At 31.3% G+C, this 12,546-nt stretch overlaps 2 protein-coding genes across 16 annotated transcripts in view; one reads left to right on the top strand and one right to left on the bottom strand.

Annotated features, from left to right (window-relative positions):
• Unc-115a (actin binding LIM protein Uncoordinated 115a) overlaps window positions 1-5,854 on the top strand; it is a 30,373-nt gene extending 24,519 nt beyond the window's left edge. For 8 of the 15 annotated variants that reach the window (XM_083038013.1, XM_083037635.1, XM_083037450.1 and 5 more), the window contains 3 exons: window positions 948-1,030; window positions 2,890-3,093; window positions 3,329-5,854. In XM_083038013.1, the coding sequence (XP_082894139.1) occupies window positions 948-1,030; window positions 2,890-3,093; window positions 3,329-3,442 (401 nt within the window). In that variant the 3' untranslated portion in view covers window positions 3,443-5,854. Of the gene's footprint in view, window positions 1-947; window positions 1,031-2,889; window positions 3,094-3,328 lie in introns of those variants that run through there. The other 7 variants (XM_083038494.1, XM_083038073.1, XM_083038247.1 and 4 more) reach the window with 2 other exon arrangements.
• A 250-nt stretch (window positions 5,855-6,104) lies between these two features.
• On the bottom strand, window positions 6,105-12,021 carry LOC145936389 (26S proteasome non-ATPase regulatory subunit 2). Its single transcript, XM_083038628.1, has 15 exons — window positions 11,986-12,021; window positions 11,820-11,876; window positions 11,273-11,631; window positions 10,912-11,088; window positions 10,334-10,520; window positions 9,543-9,848; window positions 9,158-9,240; window positions 8,737-8,972; window positions 8,333-8,471; window positions 8,105-8,225; window positions 7,806-8,014; window positions 7,485-7,575; window positions 6,875-7,162; window positions 6,486-6,680; window positions 6,105-6,365 (listed from the first exon to the last, which is right to left on the bottom strand). Exons 1-15 carry the CDS (start codon window positions 12,019-12,021, stop codon window positions 6,165-6,167), a joined length of 2,685 nt encoding a protein of 894 aa, XP_082894754.1. The 3' UTR covers window positions 6,105-6,164.
• Between the last annotated feature and the right edge of the window lie 525 nt (window positions 12,022-12,546).

The following is a 12,546-nucleotide window of genomic DNA, read 5'->3' as shown; positions in this document are numbered from 1 at the left end:
TAGTGCTAATCTGAAATATTCTGAAGAGTTTTGCCTTCTTAATTTGGAGCCGTATTTGCTGTTTTTTTTTATTTCTAGGATTAAACATTTTGGTTTATTTTAATAAAGGAAAACCTTTGCTTAAAATCACTTAAATTGAATGAAGAATGTATCAAAAATCTATAATTATTATTTATTTCAAAAATTATTGTTCTGATCGTCTTCTGAAGGCATGTTATGAATATTTATGTTTTACAGAAGATTCTTGAGAAAGATTCTCGTATCCATTTGTCAAGCGAATTATCATAGTTTGTGATAGAACTGTTGGTGATTTTTGCAAGCGTGTCGCTGCTATGATTTTCTTTACCTATTTCGTTTCACCTTGTTCCTGCATGCTTTACTAATATCTCTGCGAGCATCTATCGCACTGCTCTTGTGAAACGTTTATACATCGTACATTGGCTTGATGTACGTCTCATACGCGCGACTTTATCTACTTAAAAATCTGTAAAAAGATACTTACTTGTTTGATTATTCATTACAAGACTATTATTTACGGTCTATCTTTTACACGACAATTTTCTTTCTCATACAAGCAAATAATCACGCTAAATTTATGTGAAAAAATAAGCTATATTATATTTTTCAACTTGGAAAAAATATACATATAAAAGCTTTAACTGATACATTCTTAAAGAATTTAGACATTTCATCTAGGAATTTATAGTATTGTAGATTTATCATTGAATTATTATGAAACAATCATGTTCCCACGTTACTTTGTCTATTTTTCATTAAATAAAAAATTGTTTGTGCTATTCTGCGCATCTTTTCAGATATAAATTGTGAAAGTTTATAGGCAGGTAATGAAAGGGGAACATTGATTAAAGACAGATTGTACTTAACATAGGAAATGGTTTGTGCAACGGGTTTGATATGGTTTTCTTTCACATTTTCCCCAATTTTAGTATCAACAGGCAGCATTACGGATGTGGATCGACGGGCATTGGTATGTACCACAGCCCCATACTACTCCCGGCGAATTAGCATGGTTTGTAGTTTGTTCTCGCACTTGTATAACGATAGAATTCCGTTTATTAGAACAATTTAAGCATATTGCAATTTAACCATGTCTCTTTCTACATTAATCTCAAAATTGTTTCGATGCCGATTATAACAATTTTGTTAAATTCAGAAAATGATTTACATTATTAATTCCTTATTGTTAAATGAGTTTTTATGAGGTCAGTGTATTTCTTTTCGAAAAATAAACAATTTCTGGACCTTTAAAGGTTTTCCTTTAACAAATAAAATTTACGAAAATGTAATTTTACTTAAAGCATTTCAAGCATGTTCCTACATAATTACAGATGTGTTGCATTAAATATTAAACGCACACATTTATCTGAAAAACAAGGCAATATACAGTTCGTACGTTCCGATAAATTTTCCCAATGAATAAAATATGCTCATTATTTATGCATATATGTGTGATTATATATAATTTGTTACTTATTTATATTACAATGTAATATATTGTACATTAATTCTATGTATAATGAATATGTATGCATGCTGTATATTTTGCTGTGATTTTGAGTTTTGCATTTTTGATTATTTGTACTTATTTTCAATCTGCTCAATGTTGCATATTTGATTTATTATAAGCCTCTTCCATTTTTTAATTAAGTTAAGTTAATCAATTGAATTAGTTTGATCTGTTTTACGTTATTTAGTCTTATTGGATAAAATGTGTTTTTCCTTTTTTTGAATTTTAATATTTCGTAATGTATTTTGCATCGGAAAACATGTATATATTTTTTATTTTGAGGAACAATAATTTTATATATGTATTATTATTATTTCCCTCAAAATAAAAAATATATACATGTTTCCAGATGTAAAATACATATATGTATATTGGAAGTCTCATCTATACAGTTTTGTATAATCCATTTAGTATAATTTTGATAACATCAAAAATTAAATAAACTATATTTTTATCATCAAAGATTTGATGATAAAAATTATTGATATTTAAAATGACATAACATTTTTATAGGATTTAAATGGATTATTCAATATAACATAAATGTCGTCTCTCGATAGTATCTGTTCAATAAATTATTCGCACGTTAAAATATATTCGTACACAAAATTAATTGCAAAAAATGTATGTTTGATATATATACATTATTAGCATCCGAAAAATCATAGTCAGTATGAATAGTCATAATTATAAACAGTAAATAGTAGAAATTTTATAAAATTTTGAAAGAAAAGATGAAAATGCTCGCATGGAATATTGCTTTGATTTACTCTGATTCGAGTAAATAAATTTATTGTTTAAGAAATTAAAACGTTTGAAGAGCCTTAATTGCGCGCGATATAATATTTTTAGCTAGAAATTTCATTAACCAAGAAATTAGAGTCACTATTGTCTATTCTATATTGAGACGGCTTATGAATTTGATCATTTGTTCGTGCATATAAAACAATCAGTCCATTAATTATATTAATTTATCATGCGATGAACAGTTTTTAGTGTGAAAATAATATAAGTATTTACTGTTCATGGATGTTGACAAGAATATTTTAGGAGATGCCAACAGAATTTTTTTTTGTAATTTACATATTAAACAATTATGTAGCTTCTTTTATCTTATTTTTTAAAAGTCTGTTATAAAATTTATATTCGATATAAAATTAATTTATTCATCCAAATCTTGTATTATTGTGTTGTGCAATTTATTTAAATTAGATTTTCTTGAAAATTTCGTGAAAGTTTAGAGAAAGAATGCACAAGTGCAACTCCTATATATTATTCTCCATACATCGTCCATGTCTTATTTTTATCTTTGCGTCTATTCTTATGAGTAAAACTAATAAATTTGTATAATCGTGGTTTAGAATGATGGTGGGATCATCCCATCATCCACCACGTACACAGGTGGCCTAGGTTCGGTTGTTGGAGGCCACGGAGGTCATCACGTGAGAAGATCGCTGCCGGACATGGGTGCTGCACCAACCGAACCACCCAAGCTTTATCCCTATCACTTACTCATTATTACTAACTACAGGCTGCCAGCTGACGTGGATCGTTGCAATCTCGAGGTAGATGATAGCTGTCATCGTTGCAAACCGTTGTCTAATTAGTTGATTATAAAAAATTATCATATATACACTAATAACATAGTTATTCTTCATCATTATATTTATCAAAATTAATGAGATATTAATTAATTACAATTATGAGATATTTATTATATGAGAAAGATTATTAATTACAATTAATGAAATATTAATTTTCATAAAAGAAATAACCCTAAGCTTTTTTTTTCTTTTTTAGCGACATCTCTCCGATGCAGAGTTCGAGGTCATTCTCCAGTGTTCTCGCGCGGAATTTTACAGAATGCCACAGTGGCGTCGCAATGAAATGAAAAGACGTGTTCGGCTGTTTTAATTCATTTTACAACATTTTACTTATTATATCCGCATTGTGTTGTACTGTGGTACAGACTGTACATTCCTACTGCGTGGGTAGATGCGTCGCAAAGGAAAAAAAAATGTGTTCGATGACCATTGCATGCAATCTGCCGGCTGGCGTATGCTTGCAAAATAGATGTTCTTTAGACAGAAGCACATCACAATACATACATACACATACACACACGCACACAGAATCACTGCCACTTATTGTCAACTTTTTCTCGCGGCAACGAATCCAAGCAGCTTATCTATGACCCGATTTATTTAGCGACATAGTCATTCTCGAATTTTACCATTTGGAATTCTATTTGACTTGATTTCACTCATACACACGTTGACGCGAGTACGCAATGACGGCTGATATTAAAGTATAGATGAGAAGATAATCAAATAGGGGAGATTGCGATTAAAACTCTTAATACAATTTGCTATTGTAAATAAGAAGTTAATCGAGAAGTCGAAAAGCGGTGTGAAAAAGCAGCTAGAGAAGTTTCATAGTAATTGCATATTCGCTAAATTGCATACATAATATTAACCTTGTGGATATTATGACGCAAGGGACGCTGCAATATGGTAGGATTTATTATTATTAATTTTTAACTATACTATTAATATTATTATAATTATTATTATATTTTACTATGTGCAACACATGAAGAGTTAAAAGTATAATTAATAAGTAAAGGCGAACCCATTTTGCTGAAAGATACGAATACGCTGATTAATCAAATAATTTGTGTGTGAATTTATCACATTTTAATTTTGCTCTGTCGAAATGATTACTTTATAGAATCGCTTGCGGTATTTTTTGTGTGAGGAGATGTATCAATGTTTTTAATTATCCTTGGATGTAATAACTAAAGTAAACACTCTGCGGTGCAGATTACGATAGACTTTTACGATCACTCGATCACTCTACATTAGAGTGTAAATATGAAAATCAGGACCAAATTTATAGTCGTGGTGGATCAACAGTCGAATCATCAAAAGGCTTATTATTATATAATTCAAAAGGTATGTTTTTATTACATTTTACCAATATATAGCAACATTCCTTATTGCTATATCACATTTATATTTATAGAATTCTTAGCATTTATAGCATTTTAAAATCTTTCACAATCTTTTAAATATAGCATAAATCAAATTTTGAAAATATCACGTCGATTTATATTCATATCCGAAACATGAAAACTATGAGCGATTTTTTACAATTATAAAGCATTTATATTATATAAAATGTTTATGTATTACATCAAGAAGTATATTCACAAAAATTTTTAAAAAGAGGCATTTAGCGCGTGCACAAGCCACTCTTATCTCAAGTTTATTCTATTTCAAAACTTGTTTTATACTACTTTCGAAATATAAATTGAAACAATGTTCAGATGTTATCGATATTTACTACTGACTAAAATATTAATTTTGTAAATACACGGCAATTATATCCTCCACCCTTAAATTAGGTCCTGCGCAGAATTTAAAAAAATTTCGAAGAAATAGATCGCGTGCAGCAAGCTGAATATATATCGAACGTACGCGCGTTCATTAAATAGAGCAGATTTATTCAAAGCGAATAAAGTTGAATTTTCATATAGTTGAAAAAACATACGACGTATCGACTGTTACGCCAACCGTGTATGATTATCATACATGTGTTTATTACGTATTTCGGATACGCATGCGTCCGATAAGATTGATACATTCGTTTAAACGAAGTCACCAAACTACTGTATTGTCGACGCGCATGCGATATTTATCGAATTAACTGCGTTTTACTATACATACACACACTTCGCCTCCTTACCCTTAAATCATGTGCCTACTAAGCGAATGTCATGAGACATTTCACGCGAGAGAGGAATCGTTAGTCTTACAAAGCGTCCTAAGCACGCTGTACATTTGTGTAACACTTACAATTCCTACCAAGGCAACACGATCCCGATTAGCCGTCCGGCAATATATTCCGATTTTTCACTCGGTGATGATCTTTTAAACTCTCGAACCATTGTGTTGCTTGGGTAACCGCTTTATTACAAAAAAATCTAACGTGCTCCATGATCGCAAACATGCAATGAATTAATTATTTCGTTATCTTTGTTATTTAAAATTTGCATTATTGCAATTTTTATGAATGTATTTTTATTCGCGTAACATATTCGCGTAATTGTCTCTTTTATTTTATTTTTATTATAGTTTATTACAATTTAAATGATCCTCGCGGCCGGTTTTGCTAATTTTTTTTTTTATGTGTCCGGTCTTTTTGATCATGGTGCAACGTTATTCCCACTGTGTAACGCGAACCAATGTATGTTTCTGTTGTATAGAGCACATTGCTTCCGCTAGTCCCTAAAATTAAATAAATGCAAACGTATGAAAAATCTAAGCGTCTGTCAGCCATTGTTACCACTTCGTTGATCAGTAAGCAGCAAATACCGCAGAACAAAGTCATATTTTCACAATATTTTCTCTCTCTAATTTATTTTACATAGATCTGTCTGTCAAAGAAAATTTTTTAATATACGGCTTTGTTCTTGTAAAGAAGCTGCGGTCTCTGAAATCGAAAGACAATTCAAAGCAGTCACCGCAGAATGTAAAATTTAAATCCTTTTAATCTACTGTAGCCGATTAAAAAATTTACACCGCGCATTTAAATCACGCACGGATAGAAACGACATATTAAATAACACATTGAATTATATTTTCTTGCGAAGGATCACGAAACCCTCCAGCACACTGGAAAGCGCTTCGTACTGATCCGACACTAATTCTGCTTTTTCACCCGCACACAGCAACACCGGTGTAGTTTGTACGTGACCACCGACAATGGATTTTGGATTACCCGCTTTTCCCACAACATCTACATTTTGACCGACTCTCACCGATAGCGGTAAACTCTGCAAAATATCGATAAAAGAGCGCAAAACTTTAAAATATAAATTCTTTTCTTTTTAGAATATTTATTTATTTGTTTATATCAGTGATTGACTAATATTGACGGGTTCTTGTATTTTTACCTTAAGATTTTCGTCGACGGTAACCAGCCACCTTGGCTCCATTGCAACCGCTAAACAATACATTAAATAATGAGACTGCGATAGTATAAGATTCCTACAATCTAGACATGCAACGAGGACGACCATCAGCCCAGCCAAGGCAGTGTAATCAAGGACTTTCGAGGCGTATCGCAAAGGTGATAAGGATAAAGTACCCTGGATGGAAAAATAACATGTTTTAAGGTACGATCGAGAACATTTATATTAAGGATAAGAGAGCTAAATTAAATATAAAATTTGTCAGAGAAAGCAATTGCTGCTTCGACTTCGTTCATCCGCTGTTATCATTCATTAATTTAAAGTTTACTTAATTGTTCGAGCTCTCTTATTCTTTCTATCGAGACGTCTACCTTGCCCAAGTGCACCAAGCCCTGAGAGATGCGTACGAGGAACAGGTGAGACGGATTTTTCGCGTGATAAGCCGCCAGTTGTCTTAACATCGTCGCTAATCGTGCATTATTCGTACCGGCGCCTACTAGACCGAGGGCGAAGATCGCATTGAGGGCAACATCGGCGTCCTGGTCGTGGCTGTATTTGTTCAACACGTCCAAGACTGCCGGGTCGGCATTTGACAGAGAGGACAGAGCCATCGCGAGTGGCATAGCTCGTCGCGCTGGCGTTGGACCGTATCTTCCTATCTATATTTATTAAGCGTAATCATAGCAAAGATCTATCGCGAGAACTATATGGGTCACGTTCTCACAATAAATATCAATTAAAGTCAAATCCACTTTAAGTGTGATTCTCCGTCTCTTTATAGATCTGTCTCGAGAGAAAAGAGACAGAGAATCCATTAAATCGCAGTGTTATGAATGAATGATAGGAGAACCCATAAATATTAATTAAGATAAATTGAGGTTTAACTGTTTCTTTGTCTTTTTTTATTCCTATATATATATAAACGCTTTCATAAATATTCATCAAAGTTCATTATAGATTTACGAAGACTCAGTTTCTCACCTGACCAAAAATTCTCGAGTTTTCCTTTCCTTCTCCAAGTCCGACTACTCCTACTCCAAGAGATGCTATTGCCTGCGGCGCTCCAATGTCTCTAAGGTAATAAATTATTAATTAATCCTAAATCCTAAATATGCAGAGAAATATATCTTATAATAAAATTTCTTATTCTTAAAATGTATTTATTGTTATAATTATTATATTTATTAAGAATTAAATTATATTAATTTATATATTTATACGTAATATTACAATTTTTCTATATTTTATTTATTTAGATATACTTCATATTTATAGTTTTAAGACGTTGAGAAAAATATTTACTTAGCAGACTCCTCGGTTTGATTGTCAGTCTTTTTATTTTTTTCCAACGTGGCAGAACTACCTTGCGATTTTCTTTGATCGCAACAGCTTGATGTCGAAGTGTTTTCAGGTGTGGTTTTTACACTCGTTATTTCCTCATTTATTTCCGAACAGATCCTTAATAGTTCTTGCACTATCAAAACATCGCCGGTGCCCGCGTACGCGCAAATCTAACAAAAGTATTTTTACTAGGTTTGAATTTTAGATACAAAATATTACGAGAAACTTTTCGACAAAATTACGTAGCGATTTAATTTTACCTGTAGCATAGTTTGCGAGGCAAAATTGTATGGCTTTGGCAGAGCTTCAAGTGCTGCGGATGGTGTTTCTATGGCGTCTCGAGTTCCCATATAAATCATTCCCAGAGCTAATGCCAAAAATCTGCATGTAAAAATAATTTTTATATGCATTACGAATTTATTTAGATATACATAATCATTATTTACATATATTATGTTAATCTATAATATAATTTAATTATGCAGCACCTGGAATGCGTAACAACAAGTTCCTTCACAGATAGCCCCAATAATTTTAACAGAATAGTCGAAGACACATCGGAATCTCCCGAGCCTACATTTACAAGGCCCAAGGAGATGGCAATTAATGATAACACTTGCATATTATCTGAAAACATGCAGAGCGTAATTAACGATTTTTATCTCTCTTTAAGATTGATTCAATAATTTCAATTCAAGCTACGCACAATATATACTTATATCTTGTAAAAAAACTGTACAATTAAAAAAAATCAGTTAAAAATTACTTTCAATTTTTTAGCACATGATTTTCTCCAGTTTGCGCGTGTAATCATAGAAGGAAGATTTTCTTTTTCTTGCTTATTTTCTAGTTTTAACTAATTGAAATAAAATTAAAACGATTCACGTTTTACTTTGCTCATCGGCTAAAGCTCCGGAAAGAAGTCCAGTAACGTCTTTTCTTCTGGATCCAGCATAAGCCAGACCTAATCCCAAGACGGCTCCGATGCGAAGAGTCTGACTACTCGAGCTAACGTACTCGCTGAGAAGCGCTAGAGCGGGATCACATTCATTATGAATTCCACAATTTACCAGTCCGATAGCTAGCAATGCACCAGATTTTATGTAATCTTCATTCGTGTAAAGATATCTATCGGAGAACGAATCATTAACAATCAATTTACGATATTTAAAAAATGTATGATGGATTCTTTTCGCAATTAGTTTACCAATAATTAATTTCTTCTTCTAGAAAGTAACGTTTTTAAAAATTAGAATTAAATTTTCGATGTTTATGATTTTCTTTTCTTATTTATTGTTAGAATTTATACTCACTTATCAATAGGAACTAATCCGCCGTCGACGTCCCACATGTGTATCAAGCCCAGAGAAGCAGTAGCTGACAACATTCCGTGTTCCTGAAAAAGAGAATGACAGGAGACTATGCACATTACTATATATATTATAATTTGCATTAATTTTGAAACTTGTTTTGTCGACTGACAAATATAATTCTGTTCAATAAACGAGAAATACATTTATAATATTTCAGTTTTTTTAAAACTCATATAAAATAATGAAATAATCATTTATATAATATAATATATTATATATAATATAATGTCTTTCATTGCAATGTAAAAAATAAAATATATAATTATTGTTTATTTAATATTATATCTTTGAGAATTAATTAATGCTAAATAGGATTCACTAAAACCTTATTTTTGTACACCCAACATTCAGATGTATCCGCCATCAATTTATCCTCGCCGAAACCTGCATGTACGAAACCAGAAACAAAGCTCGCCGCCAAATTCGACCTCGCAGAATCGTGTTCCATTTGTCTGAAAAAAAATCCGCTCATTAACCAGCTCTTGTAGATATCTTCCGGAAGTTTCGGCTCGAGTATATCAAGTTCTCTGGCAAGGATTTGGAAGTGAGTATTCACGTGGCCGTTGTTAAAAATCGCTTCTATATCTTTGACATCGTTTCCTTGATATTCTTCTATTTTTAAGGGTTGATCCTATGTTTAAAGTGTCGGTTATTAAATTTCATTGAACAATTTTCTCATTAACAATATTTTATTGAAATTATAATTCATTTTGTGAAAAATAAAAAATTACAAATTTTTTAAGTCAAAAATTTATTTTTATGTGATTGAGCTGCTTTTTTATATATTTTTAATTTGTCTATATTAATTCTATTAAAAAAGAATCATAAAAAATGTATTTCTCACATTAAGAAGTAAAGAAAAAAGAGCGCTTATAAATTATAAAATTATAATTTTGAAGATTAGTTACTCAAATTTACAGAACTGAATTTTATTCGTTTTTGTTTTAATTCATATATTCTTAACAAAGGTATCCTTATAATTATATATTTCAACATATTTGAAATTAGTGAAGTGTGAGTGGCAACTCTGAGACATTATTACTTTCGATTTATATGTTTTATTTTATTCATTGCTTTGTTGAATGCGATGCGAATATATATTATGCAGAAAGTTACTTGCAGTCGGGCGAGGATGAAGGCTAGTTGATTTCTCATCAAAGAATCAGGACAAGCGTTAAAGCACTTGAAAATGAGTTCTGAATTCGCAAGTTGCAGCGCTATCAAAATTGCCCTCGTAAACTCGTTAAACTTTAGATATTGCTCCGTGGCGAATTCTAATATTTGTCTTCTCTCCGTGTCCTCACTGAGGGATATATATATTATTGTTCATGCACAAATTATCAATCTAGCGAATGCAAGTTGAACGCACGACTTAATTATGTCTCTTGGATAAATTGTCGTTAAACTTTTCTAATTCTCTCGTTTTATTTATACAACTAAATGTGTATATATTTTATAGAAACTAAAGTGCAATTTAATTAATTAGATATCTGAATTTCTCAATTTTATTAATTATATTTCTTTTAATTAATTAATTTGTACAATTAGATTCATGTGATTTATTCAAACTGTATCCGATAGTACAGGCCATCAAACATATCACTAAGTTTACACATTAAAAAGTAATATTATATAAATAAAAAATAAGTATGCTTTTAATTTTACAGCCACGTTTTTATTGCAGCTGCAGTTACCTGTAAGCCGCGCAGCTAATTAAATAATGACACACTCGTGCAAAGTTTGTGGCATCCAAATGTTCCGCGAAGAAATTCAGTTCATCGATCTCCAAGCACAGATCACATGCTTGTATCTCTGCATTGTGTTTCATATCAAATGCAATGATGCTTTTAATCAAGGGTGTAAGACGTTTTCTATTATGAGAACAATACGATTTTACGTTATTCTTATTACTTTTCATTCCTAATAGTAAGTATATATGGCGCTCTACGTATTAGAAATATATAAATTGATATATTATCTAAATATTTTTCGTAATTGCTATAAAATTGTTATTTCTATATTTTCAGTGTTATCTTTTTAAGTAATATATTTCACCTAATCTCATGCTCCTCTTTGATCGGCGCATTCGTCCATTCGTCAACGATTTCTGTTTCGAGTTGCCTCACGTATTCATGACCCCATTCACCGGGATTATCCACCGCTCCCTCGATGCAAAAATTTAAGCAATCCCTGAATGCTGGAGTGGCTCTGGCTAGAGCAAGCACACTCAGAATTTCCGCAAAACGTATCTTTACTTCCTTTTGCTTGAGCCTTTCATACGAGCTCTTCAAACTCGGATAGAAATTTCTTAAATACTTAAGAGGTTTCGGAACGGAAGTCATTGAAGTCGTGGATGTGCGAATTAGCATTCTTAGATGATTCAACGACAACAATATGGCTGTCTCGTCTTTACCCTGATAAGAAAATTATACGCGACAATTTAAAGTAAATAATAATAAAATAATAATAAAACTTCACCTCCTCTTCAGGGAAGAGAAAAAATAGTTTTTTTAATTATCACCCAAAAATTGATAAATTTTAATGTCATCTTGATGCCTTATTGTTTTGAAAATGAATAACAGAAAGGTCAATATTTATTTACTTTTAATACGTCGACCGCTTGCAGCAGTTCTTCCTGCAATCTTTTATCTTCTTCATTCTGTATAAAGAACATGAAAATGTAATGATACGCAATCGGATATGTAATATTTTTTAAATGACGTTTTCTAATATTTCTTGCATTTTTTAAAATTAAAATATATGCATACCATATCACTTTCCTTATCTTGTTCACGCTTATTCATCGTTTTTAAAGCTTTTCTTGTCACATACGCTAAATATTTTATCAAGTTTCGATAACGCTGAATTGGACGTTTCAACGACTGAAAAAGCTTTAATTAATATGATGTCAAATAAATTTGTTTATCTCAATTTATCCGTCACATGCAGCGCAGCGCACAGCTTTTGTTTTGTTATTTCGCGGAAACTGGTATGTGGTGTGGTAACGATTATTGATTAAAATATCAATCAAGCCAAAATTAAAAGTAGTAAATTTATGTTACTAGAACAACACAAGCGCCATTCTTCGATTTTATATAAAAAAGAATGATATTTTTATATAAAGTTTGTTTAAACCTGATTAATATTTTTTGATAGAAATCAGCTGATTAAAGCGTTAATTTGTTAATTAAATTTTAAAATAATAGTATGTAATAAAAATTATAAAATAATAATGCGTTTTAAATAAAATGTTATAGTACTTTTTAAACTCGATTAATATTTTTTGACAGAAATCAGCTGATAACTGTCAAAAATATTAATCGAGTTTA

Source organism: Prenolepis imparis, unplaced genomic scaffold, assembly GCF_030444845.1.
Source record: "Prenolepis imparis isolate NDT839.2.m4 unplaced genomic scaffold, iyPreImpa1.0 SCAF_1, whole genome shotgun sequence".
Classification (NCBI taxonomy): Eukaryota; Metazoa; Arthropoda; class Insecta; order Hymenoptera; family Formicidae; genus Prenolepis; species Prenolepis imparis.
This window is presented reverse-complemented; position numbering and strand designations above follow the sequence as displayed.